Genomic DNA, 18,732 nt, shown 5'->3' with positions numbered 1-18,732 from the left:
ATTTACTTTTGAGAGACAGAGATACAGAGCATGAGCAGGGGAGGGGCAGAGACAGAGGGAGACAGAATCCAAAGCAGGCTCCAGGCTCTGAGCTGTCAGCACAGAGCCTGACGTGGGGCTCGAACTCACAAACCGTGAGATGTGACCTGAGCCAAAGTTGGACGCTTGACCAACTGAGCCACCCAGGTGCCCCAGTAATAGTACGATATTTACCTTATGTCATATCAAACAGAAATTACATAATACAGTTCCCCCAAATTTACAGTAAAACAGAGCCATATATTTAAGGAGGAAAGACACACATACTGTCCATAAATGCAGATGGATTTTTTTCTGCTCTTCTAAATATCGTACGGGAATCCCAAAGCCCTTTGGAAAAAAAAAATCATAAATCAACCTACCGTTTTGCTGCCTCTAAAACAAAAACTAGTTGTGTTGCCTATGATTTGAGAATTTGCAGCTGAATTTTCACGTGGAATAATCTTAACTGAGAAAATCATATTTTTAAAATCGTAGATCGCCATCGCAGGGAGGGAACGTGACTGTGTTAAAAAAAAATACTTTAATTCTCGGCAGATGAATACAAACACCTGTGTGCTATTGAAAGAAACCCACGTGAACACAGACACACAACGTACCCAGGCGCTCACACATCTGCCGCAAGTGGTGATTTTGAAATCCCCATAGAGGTCTTTGATGGCGCCGGTGGTGAAGAAGCCTTCCACCATGAGCAGGATGCCGTACACAAAGAACGCAGCTGCAATGCCATAGATCACGTACTTGAAGATGTCAATCCTGGGGGAGAAGAGACAAAGGCGTGTATTTCAGCAACTCTTCATGCCTGATTGGTGGCAATTGATTCTCCTATGCTCATGGCTCCCTTGGAATGACAGCGATAGCGTATTTATGCCCATGATGGAGGCTGGATTTAAACACATTTTTGCTTTATATGCCTAATATCTGTATATACGCTTTGTTCTGCCCCTTCTAGTACCTGTTGATAGGGCTCTTCGTCTTTGTTTACCCCTCTTCCCTTCCTGCCTCCCCTTCCTTGGTTCATGCCGAGGTAGTCTTGGAAAAGCAGTGAGTCACGCTGCTAGAGGGATTTGCTGAAATTCATTTGACAAGTAGGATTTTCATCATATAATTTCTCCAATTACGACAAAATGTCAGATATAAAGATTTACGTATATACTACTGAATTCTGAAAACATATCAAAAGAGAAAGAAAGCTTCATGGTTAATGACGAATCCAGTTTTGATTACATGACCACCTCGTAATTTTTTTTATGATAGTCAATGGTCACTGTGTTTTATTTCATGCTTACTGTAAACAATGACGAGTATTTTCTGCTGATAATAATGTCAATAATGAAAAAATTATGTTTTTAAAGAAACGTTATAATTTTGAAAAATCAAGCCTTTTTTAGGCAGAATCACTAATGGATTTAGAATTCAGACACAGAACTGAGCCTGAGCTCAGTTATGGCATAAATACCACAGAGAATGGGCAGGTAGTCTTTCCTTTCTCACAGGTCAGTGCCCATGTTTTTAAAGGTGGGGAGACACATGTATTGTCTATAAATTGTAAGTGGATGTTTCTGTTATTCTAGATATTGTATGGGAACCCCAAAGCCCTTTGGAAAGAAAAACCATAACTTATCTATTTTGCTGCTTCTAGAAACAAAACTACTTGTGTAGCCATGGTATGTGGAGAGGTATACATGTTAGCTAACAATCTGTTTTTTGTAGTCTTGATATCCTTTTGTACGAAAATTGCTCTTTCTTTCACATCATCGTTTGTTTTTTCTCTTTTCTCTTATTATTGGAGTATGAATGGAGTAGACAGGGTGGAGACAAATGATGAGGACTGTTTACAAGAGGACAAATGAGGGATCAGAAGGCTTGATCAGCTGATGGAGATTTAGGAACTCCTGATGCTATGACAATGTTATTTTTAGTTGAATGCATGTAATAGCATTCACTGTACCAGGGCAATTGTTTAATGACTGATCTTCCCCTGTCTGAAAATCTAAACACTGCACAATTTTACTTATTAGGGGCAACGCAGCAGACGATGTGAACTTGTGAGCTCACCAGGCGTGTGAAAGAATCTGAGGATTTCGACTGATAGATCAGACTTTGAAGAGTTTGGTTTCGTGGGCTTCTCCATAAAATTTTCATGTTAAAATGACATACTTTAGGGGCGCCTGGGTGGCGCAGTCGGTTAAGCGTCCGACTTCAGCCAGGTCACGATCTTGCGGTCCGTGAGTTCGAGCCCCGCGTCGGGCTCTGGGCTGATGGCTCGGAGCCTGGAGCCTGTTTCCGATTCTGTGTCTCCCTCTCTCTCTCTGCCCCTCCCCCGTTCATGCTCTGTCTTTCTCTGTCCCAAAAATGAAAATAAAAAACGTTGAAAAAAAAATTTAAATAAAATAAAATAAAATAAAATGACATACTTTAAAATAGATTTAAGTTTTTGTTTAGAAAGGATTTCAAATTTACAAAAGTGGAGGAAACACGAATAATATGAAGAAAAACTGTACATCCTTTATCTATTTGATAATACTTTACCTCATGTATTGTTTTCTTGTGTTTCTCTCTGGATAATGACACCTGGACATAGAGAAATTCTCCACCATATTGTTACTGACTTCAGGAAATCTAACACTGATACAATACTTGTGTCAAATCTATTATTGTATTCCAGTTTTACCAACTGGACAGACCCACGGATGAACTTTATGGCATCTTCTCCCCCAATATGCGACCCAGTCTAGGGATACGTACTGCATTTATTTGCCACGTCTCTTTACTCTCTTTGAACCAGGAACACTCCCACAGATTCTTTGTCTTTATGACACTGGTGCAGGTGAGGAGTACAATCCCACTCCCTCCTCATTAGATAGAATGTTCTTCATTTTGAATTTGATGATGTTTCCTTATGACTAGATTCAGATTACTCATTCTTGGCTAGAATATGATAAAGGTGATACTCTGTGCCTCTGCCCCTCCGCAGTGATACTAATTTGCATCATCTAGTCAAGGTGACGTCTGATTTCTGTGCTGTGTAATTACTACTGCTTCCCTTGTAACTAATAAGTGATCCATAAAGAGCCACTGGAGGACCATGCAAACACCCTGCTCCCCATCAAAACTTCCTGCCAGTGTTAGCAGCCACCGATGGATGGATCTTGACTAATCCCATCTTCCCACTGTGTTAACAAAACGCTCATTTTCTACCGGTAGCCCTCATTCACATTTACCAGTTGGCACTGGATATTCCAGTGTAAGCAAGAGCCCTCCCGTCTCCCCTTTTTACTTATTTGTTTTTGTCTATTTGTCTATTAATGATATGGACTAATGATGTCTGCTTCTTTCTCCTGAAGTTTATAAGGCACTACTATACTTAATTTTGGTGCTCAAACTGTTCTAGACTTGGCCAATGGGTGCCCCCAAAGCTGGCTCCTATATCTGTGTGACATTTGGCCATCACTTTTTGTGAAGTATTCCTTACCTTCTCACACAGCAAGAGGACCCAGCTCATTCGGTTTATATCTTCCTCAAGCCCCAATTAGGAATCCCTTTGCCAAGCCCTGGTTCTTTATTTTAATGTTTATTTTATTTTATTGAGATAGAAAGAGAGGCAGAGAGAGGGGAAGAGAGAATCCCAAGCAGGTTCAGTGTTGTCAGTGCAGAGCCTGACGTGGGGCTCAATCTCATGAACTGTGGGATCATGAGCTGAGCCAAAACCAAGGGTTGGTCTCTTAACCAACTGAGCCGCCCAGATGCCCCAGGCCCTGGGTCTTTTAATTAGTACTATTGGAGATCAAGATGTGGGTAGTATGTGTTCTCACTGCTGCTGTGGTGTCTGTGGTTATTTATACACCTAGACATTAATATATGCATGTCCATAAACATGTTACATCCCTATGCACATATATGTACATGTGCACATGTCTGCATATCACACACACGTATTTTAGAAATCTCAAATTCAGAGTGATATTTCCAAATCCTATCGATTTCCACAGGGTTCTTGGTTGCCTTCCTCCAGTCTATGTTGTATGTCCTCCTTCCTTAATGAGAATCCTGATTCCCAAGAATACACATGTATTCTTTTGTTCAATTTGTAATAAGCCTAAAGTTATGTCAACATTATTTCATCCAAAGTATTATAAAAATAAAACCTACTTGAAAGAAGTCAGGGGGCACCTGGGTGGCTCAGTCAGTTAAGCACCAACTTTGGCCCAGGTCAGGATCTTGCGGTTCATGGGTTCGAGCCCTGCATTGGGCTCTGTGCTGACAGCTCAGAGCCTGGAACCTACTTCGGATTCTGTGTCTCCCTCTCTCTGCCCCTCCCCTGCTCATGCTCTGACTCTCTCAAAAATAAATAAACAATAAAAAATTTTAAAATGAAGAATTTAGGATGTTTGCAATTGCCCTTGCCCTCCGCCTAACACTGAGAGTATACAAATGCTGTGTTTCTAAATTACTTAGATAAGTGAATTCTTTTTTCTTCCCTTCTTTGTGGTTATGGTATTCATTTGAAATGCAATGGGGGTCTATTTGTTTTAGTTTGTTTCAGTTTTAGGTCCCCCTTCCATCCATATTGACTTAATTTCATTTTTGAACATGTAAAACATCATCATGCTTCTAAGAGTCAAATCTGTATAAAAACATACACCCAGAGAAGTGTCATGACCTTCCCTATCCCTTCCAACCTGTTCCTTGTTCATTGTTTCTCTGTAATCCTTCTGTTTTTTTTTTTTAATGTAAAGGCAAGTGTGAATGTATGCATGTGTGTGTACATATTCCTGTTTTCCCTTCTTTTTTACATGGGAGGGAGCATATACATAGGCTCTTTTGCACTTAGCTTTGACCAATCAATAATATCCTCTAAAATTACTCCATTTCAGTTCACAGCAATATTCCTCATTATTTTTGACAGTTGCATGTACTCCTAGTATAATATATATACATATATTATTTATTCACCAGTATTCTATGCTTGCACGTTTAGATAGTTACCAATATTTTGCAATCACAAACAATACCGCAATGAACAATCTTGTAGAAATGTATTAAAATAGTTGATAGTATATCCTTAGGGTAGAAGGATCGATCAGTTGGAAAGGGAAGGTGTGTAGCTTGGTTAGAAACTGCCAGATTCCTCCCTGTAAGGGCTGTGCCCTTGTATGTATGAGAATCTGTTTCTGCACAACCTCAACCAAAGAGTGTATCGTCAAGCTTCTGAACTTTTGCTAAGCTGATGGGTGATAACTGGTATTGTAGTCTTCCTTTATTTATCTTAGTAAGAGTGAAATTGATCACCTTTTTATATGATCATGGGCAATATTTATCTTTTTGTGAACCGTTATGTGTTTTGCCCACGTCCTATATTCACCTCAATTTTTTAAATACATTTGCTTAGTAGAGCTATTTGACTTTTACCTATAATACTAAATTGCTAAATTTTCTCCTACTTTGCCATCTGTCTTTTGACACTGCTTATGGCATTTTGCCATAAAACTTAAAAAAACGTTGATGTTGTCAAAGTTATCTGTCTTCTTTTTCATTACACTGGGATTTTTGTCATAATACCCAAGCTATCGAGGAATTCACCCATGTTTTTTTCTAGTGTGTGTATCATTCCGTTTTAGTACATTTAGACTTCCGATCAATTTGGTGTTTATATTTTGGGAAGTGCAAGAATTGGACCTAATTTTATCTTTTTCAAAACGGCTGTCTAGAACACCTTGGAGATTCTCAGACGTGGATGCTTCTCTGGGGGGTGGGGAGGCTAGCGGCACCCATATTTTATAGGTTTATGTTAGTTTCAATATCAGAGAGTGCAGCAGTATTGTTAATTGTATCCGATGTTATATAATGGCATTATTATAACAAGTCGTCTTCCTGAGACACATACTGGAGGATTTGGGGGTGACATGATATGACATCAGGGATTCGCCTGATAAAACTCCAGATATTTACGTATCCCTTACGAAGTTAAGAAAGTCAAGAGCACAAGGAATCAAAAGTAAAAAAAAAACAAAAAAACAAAACAAAACAAAACAAAACAAAAAAAACAAAAAGAAAAAAAAAGAGAGAGAGAGAGAAAAGGCTGTCTGGTTGTCCCAACATCATTAAGAACACCATTGAAAGGGATTAAGAGTACACTTATCGTGATGCATACTGAGTACAGAATACAGAATTGTTGAATCACTATGTTGCACACCTGAAACGAATATAACACTGTATAGCTTAATAATACTGGAATTAAAAAAAGAGACCACCTTTGCTCTACTGATCTGAGGACTCTCTCCATCATGCACTTGTCTTCTGGATCTAAATGTTTCTATTTCTCTGCTTTCCTTTCCATTCCATTTAGGGGCTTTGATTATGTTTTAATATCTGGTAGGGTTAGATCCCCTCATGGATCTTCTTCAGTGATTTCCTAGCTGATCTTGTGTTTTTCTTCCACATGAATTTTAGGGTTGACTTGTCTAGCTCCACAAAGAAAAAAAAACTCACTGGAATTTTATTATGGTGCATTGAATCTATACACTAATTTTGAGAGCACTAACATGTTCGTGATCCTATCCAAGAACATGGGGTAACTTTTCATTTGTTAAAGTCTACTTTTCCATCTTTCAGGAATGTTTTATAGTTTGATTCCTGTACGTTTTGAGCCTTTCCTATTACATTTATTATTTAATTTTTGGTGGTCACTGTAAAGCAAATTTTCCTCTACTAGTACAACTAATAGGTTATTATCTGTCTCTACAAATGCTATTAATTTTCACATGTAAATTTCATATCCTGCTTCACTGCTAAATTCTCCTATTATCTGAATTCGTTTTATCACTGATTCTCTCAAATTTTCCACATACACCATCATGTCATCTGCAAATGACATGAAACAGAGGTAGTTTTCTTGTTTTCCAATTCTTACCTTCCTGATTATTTTTCCTAATCTGAGTTGACAAATACATCCAGAACATGTTAAATAGAAAGAGTTCATCCTTGCTTTCTTTGTTCCTGACTTTAGTAAGAAGGAGTAATATTTGGGGTTTAGAGTTATGGCATATATATCGATATATCTATATATATCATATAGATATATATATATATCGATATATCTATATCGATATATATATCATATAGATATATCTATATCGATATATATAATATATATATGAAAATATCCATCTATACTTATGTCTTGAGTTTATTAGGAAACGTAACAATTCAGAAAACTTACAGATTGGAATAAAAACAGTCAGCAACATATTGTGTGTGTGTGTGTGTGTGTGTGTGTGTGTGTGTGTGTGTTTATTTTAGGTCTTATGGAAATGGGATCTAGTCCCTATCTTAACCTAGAATGATGCTTTTCTTTTTGGCTTCTATATAGTCTTTTTAAAATTTTTAAAAAACTAAAAAAAATTTCTTTTAAATTTATTATTGACAGAGAGAGAGAGAGAGAGACAGAGCATGGGGTGGGGGAGGGAGGGGCAGAGAGGGAGACACAGAATCCAAAGCAGACTCTGGGCTCTGAGCTGTCAGCACAGAGCCCGACGCAGGGCTCGAACTCACAACCCATGAGATCATGAGCTGAGCCGAAGTCGGACACCCAACCAACTTAGCCACCCGGGCGCCCCTGGCTCCTATATATTCTAATGTCCCAAGTTGCTGCTTATGCTCGCTTGTGTTCCTCTCACAGCAAAAAGGAGGTGATCACAAGTGTCTCGAAAAAGAACTATACAGTCATATTTACTGTGCTCACGTATTGCCAGACATTTCTAATATATTCATACTTAGAAAAAGCTTTTACAGGTAGCAACTATTTCAGGAGCATAAAACAGTGTTGGTGACTGTGGTAGGTTAAAAAAAAAATGCTTCCCTCCAAATATATTCACTTCCTAACCCCTGAAACATCTGAATATTACCTTATATGGCAAAGAGTGAATTTTACCTTCTGTGGTGCACATGGTGATAAGTTAAAGATCTTGAGAGAAGCTTATCCTGGAATATGCAGGTGGCCCCTCAAGGCAATCACAGGTATCTTTTATTTATTTATTTCTTGAATTAAAAAAAAAATTTAATGTTTATTTATTTTTGAGACAGAAACAGAGCATGAGTGGGGAGGGGCAGAGAGCGAGTGAGACACAGAATCTGAAGCAGGCTCCAGGCTCTGAGCTGTCAGCATACAGCCCGACACGGGGCTTGAACGCACCAACCATGAGATCGTGACCTGAGCCGAAGTCGGGACGCTTAACCAACTGAGCCTCCCAGGCGCCCCAATCACAGGTATCTTTATGAGAGATGGGGCACGGGGAGTTTTGAGAGAGACATTTGCAAGAGGAGATACTATTCAGATGGAGGCAGAGACTGGGCCTCAGATCAAGGAGCGCCTGCACCAGGACCCGGAAGAGGCAGGGAACAGAACCCCCCCTAGGGACAGAGTGCACTTCTGCTGACACCTTGGCTTCAGACCTCTGGTCTCCCCAGCCGTGAGAAAATAAGGCTGGTGGTTTTAAGCCAGCGAGTTTGTTATGGCGGACCCAAGACACTCAGGCAGTTACTTTATTTCTTTACTTCTTCAGTATTTCTCTCACTCTAAGGATGGTTTTAAATTAATTTGGACACTGTCTAATGCACTTGTATGTTACAGACTATAGAATAGAGTAGTTTGACGGTCATGCAGACAAGTTGCTGGTGCATAAATAGCAGCTCTTTTTTGAAGTTTGAAAATGGTTGTTTTTAAAAAAGTAGAAAAATGGCTGCTTCCTCCTAAGCACCTAAAACCAGTGAATTACTGAGTAGGAGGTGAGTGGCTTTTCCAGCTCAGTTATATATATATCCTATTCAACTTCAGTAAAAAAAAAAAAAATGCATCAGCAATTTTAGAGACTACTTGAAGCTGCTTTGGAACCTTCACAGTTGTGGAGAATATTCATATTTTATTAGTTTTTATTGAGGCAAAAAACACATAACATGAGCTCTACCCCATTGACCAATGAAGTGTGTAACACAGAATTAACTATAAGCACAGTGTCTAGAACTCGCTCGTTCTGCGTAACCGAAAGTCTAAACCCCAGTGAACTCGTTCTCGTTCTCCCTGGCCCTTGGCCAACACCATGCTACTTTCTGCTCCTATGAGTTTGACTTAAATTATTTCACCAATGTTTTATAGTTTTCAGCATATAAATGTTTCACCTCCTTGCTTAGGTTTATCACTAAGTATTTTATTCTTCTTGATTCTATCGTAAATGAGAAGGTATCAATATGAATTCAAGGCCTCTTCAATTTCCTAAAACTTGTTGTGTGACCTAACATGGGACCAATCCTGGATGATGTTTGATGAGCACTCAAGAAGAATGTGTATTCTGCTGTTGGGTGGAATGTTCTAGATAAGTCTATTAGGCCCATTTGTTCTATAGTGTTGTTCAAGTCCTCTATTTGTTACTAACCTTCTGTCTGGTTGTTCTATCCAGTATAGAAAGTAGAATACTGAATTCTCCTACCATGATTGTGATGCTATCTAGTTCCTCTTCACATCTGTCAATATTTGCCTTATATATTTGGGTGCTTGGATGTTGTGTACATATATATTCCTGGTGAACTGACATAGTAATCATTATAAAATGTCCTTATTTGTTTTTTTCCTTTCTTTCTTTCTTTCTTTGTTTCTTTCTTTCTTTCTTTCTTTCTTTTTCTTTCTTCCTTCCTTCCTTCCTTCCTTCCTTCCTTCCTTCCTTTCCTTCCTTCCTTCCTCCCTCCCTGCCTCCCTCTCTTTCCTTCTTTCCTTCCTTCCTTCCTTCCTTCCTTCCTTCCTTCCTTCCTTCCTTCCTTCCTTCTTAGAGAGAGGGAGCAAGAGAGCAGGGAGGGGCAGATGGAGACGGAGACACAACCTATGCTCAGATCTCATGACTGTGAGATCATGACCTGAGCTGAAATCAAAAGTCGGATGCTTAACTGACTGAGCCACCCAGGTGCGCCTTTCTTGTCTCAAAATTTTGATAGGTTTTGAAGTTTATTTTGATTGATGTAAGAATGGCCATTCCTCCTTTATTTTCGTTATCACTTACATGGAATATCTTTTCTCATGCTTTACGTTTAGCCTGTGTCTGTAAATCTAGAGCAATTCTCTTTCAGATCACATATATTTGGATCTTACTTATTATCCATTTAGTCACTCTATGTCTTTGGACCGAGGAGTTTAATCTATTTATCTTTAAAGCTATTATTGACAGTGAATGACTTACTATTGCTATTTTAAATTGTTTTCTATCTGTTGTGTAACTTTTTGTCTTTCTTTTCCTCTTTTCTATTTCATTGATTTTTTGTAGTGACATGTTGTGATTCCTTTCTTAATTTCTTTTGTATACCTTTTATGGATATTTTCTTTGAGGTTACCATGTTTCTTACATAAAATATTTTATAGTTAACAATCTATTTTAAGCTAATAACAACATAACTTCTATCACAAATAAATAACCTAAATTTACTTTTCTTCCCTCCACACTTTATGTTTATTGACGTCATGAGTGAAACCTTTTAATATTATGTATCCATTAACACACTTTTATAGTTTACAGTTCTTTTTATACCTTTGTCTTTTAACTTCTATGCCAGAATTAAAAGTGATTTACATGGGGCACCTAGGTAGCTCAGTCCATTACGCATCCAACTTTGGCTCAGGTCATGATCTAGCGGTTCATGAGTTCGAGCCCGAGTCAGGCTCTGTGTTGACAGCTCTGAGCCTGGAGCCTGCTTTGGATTCTGTGTCTCCCTCTTTCTCTCTCTCTCTGCCCCTCCCTGGCTTGCACTCACTCTCTCTCTCTCTCTCAAAAATAAGTAATAAAAAAAAATTTTTGAAGTGATTTACATGCCAGCATTACGGTATTCCAGTATTCTGCATTTGTCTATACATTTACCTTTACCAAGTGAGCTTTATACTTTTGTAGGTTTTTTTGGTTGCCTTTTAACCAAATTATTTCAATTTGGAGGGCTCCCTTTAGCATTTCTTGTAAGGTAAGGCCAAGGGTGAGAACACTCTCAGCTTTTGTTTATCTGGGAAATTTTGAAATTTCTCCTTCCTTTTTGAAGGATAATTTTGGCAGACACAGTATTCTTGGTTGGCAGTTTCCTTCTTTCAGTAATTCGAATATATCACTCCACTCTTGCGAGGTAAGAGAGCCTCCCACCTCCAGACCCTTAATTCACCCACAATTTCAAATCTGTTTTGCACATAAAATGATAGTCTCAGGTTCCAGGGATGAGATTCTGGATATCTTTGGGGGCCTTTATGTAGCCTGCCGCAAGCTATGTACCTGATCGACATTTCTAGACACTCAAATATTCTTACATGAAGTTTTCCTCAAACAATCTGAAGAAGGACATTTGCTAGAAGGACATTCATTTCAAAATGTTAAATTATCCAAACATTTAAATTTTGATATACGTGACATCGTCTGACTGGTCTGAATCCCTCTTTCCCTCAAAAGTACTTGCAATGTATGAACTTAACAAAGAACTTGAAATATGATATTAGAAAAATTAAATTAAATGAGTTTTCTGTCAATGATATGTCAACAAAATGCGTTAATAACCCCTCTAATCATGAAGTCACTGATTGTGTCCATAGTAGGATGAAATGACAGAGACTATAAGAAAACTCTTTATTTCACTACTCTCGCTTTCCAAAGCAAAATCTATATTATCCTACTTCTTAAAGAATTCCTGAAAGTACTTAACCTCCTTTCTAAATGCAAACTTCAAAATTTGATAATGTTTCTAGAAACAACTGTCCTATGGATTTAAAAGCAATATATATTCTTTGTAGAGAAGAATAAAATTAAAACCAGAAAATCAGATTATTCACTTTTTATCCTCCCAAGTTTTTTCCCCATAGGAACTACAATTAATTTCAAAAGTTATGATGATTATATACTCCCTTACAAGCTTCATTTTTGGTCAATATACTCTGAAAATATTATCTAATTTATCTAATATTTTTTAAAGATTATGGCCCATTCTATCATTTGAAGGTATCATGATATATTTTACCAATGCTCTACTTTTGGTGAATGGCAGGAAGAATAACAGCCCCCCAAAGATGTTTGCACCTAATCTCCAGAACCTGCAAATAGGTTACCTTGGTCAATGAGACTCGGCAAATGCGGTTAAATTAATGATTTGAGATTTGGAAGTGATCCTGCGTTAAGCGGGTGGGCCCAATATAATCGCAGGGGTACCAATAAGTGAAAGGATGATGCAGAACAGTCAGAGTCAGATTCAGAGAGAGATCTGAGAATGCGATAGTGCTGGCTTCGAAGAGGGAAGGGGGTCACGAGCCAAGGAATGCAGGTGGCCTCTGGAAGCTGGAAGAAGTAAAAATACAGATTCTCCCCTAGAGCCTCCAGATGGAGCACAATCCTGCCAATACCTTGATTTCAGCCCATTTCAATAAACCCAGTAAGACCAATTCCGACTTCCCAGAACTGGGAAGAAAAAAAAAAATAACCTCAAAACAATAAATATGTGCTTTTTTAATTCACTAAGTTTGCTGTAATTTGTTAGAGCAGCAATAGGAAGCTAAGGCATCACTATTACAAATAGCATGATAATAACGATCATTTTAGATAAATCTTTGTAAAGGATGTATTGTCAACATGGTATCCAGAAGGTCTGAAGCAAACTAAAAATGCATTGGTAACAAGTAAGACGACTTATTCTGTTTCCCAATACCAGGTATTATTATTTAATTTTTCTGATAATTTGACAGTAAAAACAATGGTATTATTTAAATTAATTTTCTTAGTTCAGTAGTGTGGATGAACATATATTTACACGCTATTAACCATTTGTATTCTTCGATGAAATACGTTTTCATATTTTGCTAGAATATGTATCCTTTTGTTGTTGAATTAATTCTGCCTTTATTAAAATTAGGACCTCTCCTCATGTAAGTGGTAAAAATTTTTCTCAGTTTTGTGTATCTTTTACTTTTTTAAAGTACTTCAATGAGTAGAATTTAATATATATAAAATCCATATATATTTTCTTTTGTGATCTCTTCTATTTCTTAGATACTTTTCTATTTCTTAGATACTTTTTGCCCCATAATAGATGAAATCTTAATCTATTTTTCTTCTGACTGTTACAAAATAGTTTATTTTTAAATTTTAACTTTCAGTTCATCTGGAAGTTTTTTGGTAAAAATGTGACTAGGGACATAATTTTATATATACATATAACTACTTACATACACTTAATTCTTTTTTTCCCCCCTCTCTTTTCTGGCCCATTTGATATATTTTTTATGCCTGTGCCAATACTCTTCTAGTATTAATTATTGTAGCTTCTCCATTCCCTCTGTTTCTTAACCTGAAATCAATTCAAGTACTAACTATCCATTCTTGGATTCCTATCTGTGCAGTCTGATACGGAAGGCACTTTGCTCACATACCTTTCCCATGTCAGTGTCCGGGGAAAATAAATTTATCTTGCTCTACACTGGATCCCTAAGGATTAGCACAGCGATTAGCAAATAGTATGACCCACTATTTTTGGCTGAATGAGTGAATTCATTTTAAAACCAATCACACAAAAGATTAGCTTGAAAAATGATATTTGCATATTTGAAAACAAAAGCATAGAAATAAAATAAATGCAATAAGTTTTAAATATATGTATATATTTAAATATATGTAAATATATTTCCATACTTGCTATATAACCCAATTTGCAAAACAGGCAGAAACACTCAGCTGTTCTGGAATAAAAGACTAAGGTTTAGCAAGTGAGTTACAGGTTGTAAGCATGTCAGAACTGGAAGTTCATTACCAGCTTTGTCTGAATACTTCATTGACAGGCAAATCAGTGCATTCCAAGGCAGACCAAGTACTCTTTAGAAAACTCTTGACTTTTGAAAAGTTCTTTATACTGAGTCAAAAAACTATTTCCTTATAAATTGAAATTCATTGACCTAAATCTCTCTCTGAACCATAAAGCAAGTTTTCCTCTACCAGATAACCTTTCAATTTGTATTTGAATGAAATCATCATATTCTTATCTGTAAATATTTTTTTTCTAAAGTTGCTGTTTCCCTGGATGTTAAAAAAGAGAACAGGGGCGCCTGGGTGGCTCAGTTGGCTGGGCGTCCAACTTCACTCAGGTCATGATCTTGCAGTACATGGGTTTGAGCCCTGCGTCGGGCTCTGTGCTGACAGCTCAGAGCCTGGAGCCTGCTTCGGATTCTGTGTCTCTCTCTCTGCCCCTCACCCGCTCATACTCTGTCTGTCTCTGTCTCTCAAACATAAATAAACATTTAAAAAATTAAAAAAAAAAAAGAGAGAGAACAGAAATTAGATCTTTGAATTCTAATCGAGTCTGAAGCCTACTCTGGTGCTTACCTTGGTTGGAATATCTACTCTAGTCAAATAGTCCACCACTAGGGGGTATTGTGTGCAGGGACAGACTTTAGGAAGTGTGACAGTGGCCATCATCATGATCGTAACAGCAGCAGTGTCAGCAGTATGTTCATAAACAGGTGTGTAGCCTTAACAGGTGCTAGTCCTGTTAGAATTGTTTTAAAATATCAACTCATTTTATCCACATACCAACCTTAGGAAGTTGGCAGCGTTAGTTAAGTTCCTTTCACTGATGAGGGACTGAGGCAGACAGGTTAAACTTGTCCAAGGTAAGAGAACTAGAAAGGGGCAGGGGCGCCTGGATGGCTCAGCTGGTTAAGCATCTGACTCTTGGAACCGACTCCTGGTTTTGGTTCAGATCGTGATCTCACAGTTCATGGGATTGCGCCCCACATACGTCTCCTCACTGATGGTATGGTGCCTGTTTGGGTGTCTCTCTCTCTGTCTCTGTCTCTCTCTTTCCCTCTCTCTATGCCCCTTCCCTGCTCCTGCTCTCTCTCTCTCTCCGTCTCTCCAAATAAATAAACTGAAAAAAAAAAAAAAAAAAACAACAACAAACCAACGATATAAAGGGGCAGATACCACATGAAACTAACCCAGTGAGTTTGACCCCAGAACCCGGGCTCTTATATCCACCACACTCTGTTGTCTCTCCATCTAACATCTTCATGGTTTATATACTGGGTTTCATCGTTGATGTTTTATATTAATGAAGTGGGTTTTTTCTTTTTCTTTTTCTGACACTTATTTGAGGACTACTAGTCTGGCTGAAATACTGCCTAAGGAGATCCTCTCTGGTCACTGTACCAGAAGTAAGGAATTCAGTATGGTTTTCCTAACATAAGTTCTAGATGAGACTGAAATTATTTTTGAATCTCCAATTCAATAATCAGTATCTCCAACTCAACAATCTCCTATCAGTACTAATTTGTCTGGTCTTCAAAACGCTTGTAAGTAGAAGACTCCTGCAATTTGGTTTGACTGTCAATCTCCCAGGTCAGACGGGTACACTGCCGTGATTTCTGTCAGCCTAAGAAACCTGGTTTTGTCTTGCCATGAGTTCCTACTTTCCTTTCCCTTCTCATTCCCATCCATTAAGTGACTGAAAACTGTTTTCTACATCATTTAGTTCCAAGAAAGAAACATGTGAACTATAAGCAGACTTAAAGATTTACATACATAGGAAGTTGAGAGCAAATCCAATATATCTATTTTATCTGAGCTTACTGTCTACTTTTGTTTTAGGCAAACAAAGATTCTTTTTTTTTTTTAGAGAGAGAGAGAGAGAGTGCACGAGTGGAGGACAGAGGCAGAAGGAGAGAGGGAGGGAGAAAAAGTGGAGGTTTGGCGGGGGGGGGAAGAGACAGGGAGAGAGAGAGAGAGAGAGAGAGAGAGAGGGAGGGAGGGAGGGAGGGAGGGGGAGAGAGAGAGAGAGAGAGAGAGAGAGAGAGAGAGAGAGAGAGAGAGAATATCTTAAGCAGGCTCCACACTCGGCCCAGAGCTTGACACAGGGCTCAGTCCCACAGCCCTGGGATCATGACCTGAGCTGAAATCAAAAGTTGGATGCTTAACCAACTGAGCCACCGAGGTGCCCCAAGATTAATTTTTATGTGTGCATTAAATATCAAAGAATTCATTATCTAGTAACCTCAGTTTTTGACACCTTAGCTTCAAGTCACAATAATAAAACTTTGAACACAAAACACATTCACTTTGGAAATCAATGGTACCAGATCCTAGACCCTCTCCATGATTTATCAAAACCCAAATATAATCCCTGTCTAATAAGTTACGGGAGGGTGTATTTGTGAATAAGACTGTCTCTAGCTCAGTCCTCCAGAGAGTTACTGAAAAAGCCAAATCACTTAGCAAAATTAGTGGTTTGGATATTTGAGATCTAATTTTCTAATCAGTTTCCACGTTGCACTGTCCTCTATGAATCTGTCCTGCAGAAGTGAAATGCTTACCCCACTTTCTTTCTCACTCACCAAATGAAACTGATGGAACACAGAACACCTTACCAAGTGGCTCTCAGGTGAGAAAGTCTGAATCATGGATCAGAAAATGATCTCTTGGCCATACAGCAGAGGGTGGTGGAGTGGTGGACCAGTTCCCCATGTTGAGGGGCCTTAAACGGCTATGCCAAACTAAAAAAAAGTTATAGTCAGAGGATAAGACTATCTATCCCCTAAGGGAAGCAGTGGGCTAGGCCACACACTCATCGTCACAACACTGTGGAGCCAACAAATAACCATGGACTTAGTAAGGATGAAAAGTTCCTCAGAACCAAGTTGAGGAGGAGGGACAGCGCGATACTTAAAAACAGATCAACAGGTCACTAAATCTTTGAGCAATTCCCTCTCCTCTCTCTCTCTCTGGGGGTCTCCCCTTCCAAAGGGAGTAGGACAAAATGATTTGATGGGTGACATCAGCTGAGGATCGAGGAGCCGCATGTCAATCGCCTTCCCCTGTTGAAGGCTGGCGCTACTGGGAATTTCGAGTCCCAAACGCAGACTGCGTGACCGTGGAGATTACTCCTTTATTGGTTTTTAATATTTATAAACTTGTTTATTATTTACATGCAAACTTATTTATGAGAAGTCAGTTTTGCATGCCACACAGATGATTAGTGAAATGCAATACAACAGTCATCTTTCAGAGCTCCTGACCTACATGTCTCTTTCTGTAGACTTGGAGATACTGACCATATTGAGATGCCTGTGTGTGTGTGTGTGTGTGTGTTTAAGAGAAAGAAGATAGTGAAGAGACAGAGACAGAGAAGCTAAGAGAAAGAATGGAGTAATCCTCATATCCTGAGGACCATAGGAGAAAAAGTGGAGGCTTGGGCAATTGGTTTTATCTTTGAGTTCACACATCCAGTAAACAGGCTTCTTTTCCTTTATAAGTAAATGAGATAGGAGTGCCTAATTTGGCTGAACCAAGCATGTGAAGTAGGGGGAAAAAATAGACTCTCTGTAAATGACTAAAGTTGGCCAACAAGGGTTTTCTTCATATTCTCTTCCAAACTTACCTTAGCTTATTTCCAAGCAAACTATGCTGCCCACTAAACACATCTCTCATCCACCTCTATTTTGGATTTTCTTATTTTACATCCTCTGTTTCTCCCTCACTTTATCTATTCCTCTGATATCCCTGTAAGGCAGCATCCCATAGGGTAATCCCTACTGGCTCTAAACCTGCATGTAAATCTTTAAACGTATCAGTTGGCACTAATGGCACCTAAGAAGTTTATGATGCATATCTTCCCTCTGTTTTCCCAAGCTGTTTGCAGACAGGGAGAGAGTCGGAATTCGTTTGGTAGCTTCAGAAGGCCTTGTATAAAGAATTTTAGTTATTTGAAATATAAAAATAGAGATAAGGTGAGTACTTGCCTTTATTCCAATCAAAATGGCGTCCTTCCCATTCCAAAAATGCATTATTCATTTCAGTTAATTTCCAATGAAACAGAGCAAAGGTAAAAGTACCAAATTAAGCAGACGATCTCTGCTTTCTCTTCTGAACTCCCACATATACTCTTCCTTCAGAGCAAGAGAAGTCTGTGATATATGAAAGTCTGCTGTCTAAATGTCAAATAGATGTCTTGACAAATGGTTTCTGATGTCCGCAATCGCCTCCTGTCACTTATTAGGCTCATGATTTCTTACAAACTTCTATTCTGTATCTAAGGTTAGCAATTTGGATGTAGCCTAAATATAGAGAATCTGTAGATTTTAAGGACATCTGTGGTAGCTTAAAATAATGCACAGTGAAAACATATTTTGTCCAGTGTAGGCTGAGATAAAACTAAAAAGAAAATGTCAGTTTTATCACATGAAAATATATCCTTGCCATCATCTTCTTAAGGATCTCTGCAGGCTATCCTGCAATAATCCAAAGCATTTTCAGATAATTCAATCATATTCCAAATGATGAATAAACTTTCAAGGGTCAATTCATGCTATATAGCTAATGTAATGGAAATTGATAAACTGTCTACTAAGGGCTTAAAGAGTTTAATTTTAATGGATCATTACTATTTTTCAAAACTAATTTGTAAAATGAAATTACGTTGGTAAACATGAGGAAAGTGATATAAAGTCCTTTGTCATTTTTAGTTTATGATTTTTAAAATTTGCTATGAATTCTTCATTTCGATAAGTCAGTGACACTGAGCTCTAAATTGATACTTCAGAGTTAGGGAAATTAACTCCTTTCTCCTCTTAACAACTATATTGGGGGGAGGTACTCAGTCTCACACACCTGCTTTGTCATATTTCTTATTTTATGGCCAATCTTT

General features: G+C 38.2%; 1 protein-coding gene across 3 annotated transcripts in view; it reads right to left on the bottom strand.

Annotated features, from left to right (window-relative positions):
• GPM6A (glycoprotein M6A) overlaps positions 1 to 18,732 on the bottom strand; it is a 352,146-nt gene that overhangs the window by 24,845 nt on the left and 308,569 nt on the right. For all 3 annotated transcript variants that reach the window (XM_060652845.3, XM_060652843.3, XM_060652844.2), the window contains one exon: positions 639 to 795. In XM_060652845.3, the coding sequence (XP_060508828.1) occupies positions 639 to 795 (157 nt within the window). The remainder of the gene's footprint in view (positions 1 to 638; positions 796 to 18,732) is intronic.

The sequence above is a fragment of the Panthera onca genome, chromosome B1, assembly GCF_046562875.1.
Source record: "Panthera onca isolate mPanOnc1 chromosome B1, mPanOnc1 haplotype 2, whole genome shotgun sequence".
NCBI classification, from domain to species: domain Eukaryota; kingdom Metazoa; phylum Chordata; class Mammalia; order Carnivora; family Felidae; genus Panthera; species Panthera onca.
Note: the sequence above shows the minus strand (reverse complement) of the source record. Positions and strands in the feature narration are given on the sequence as shown.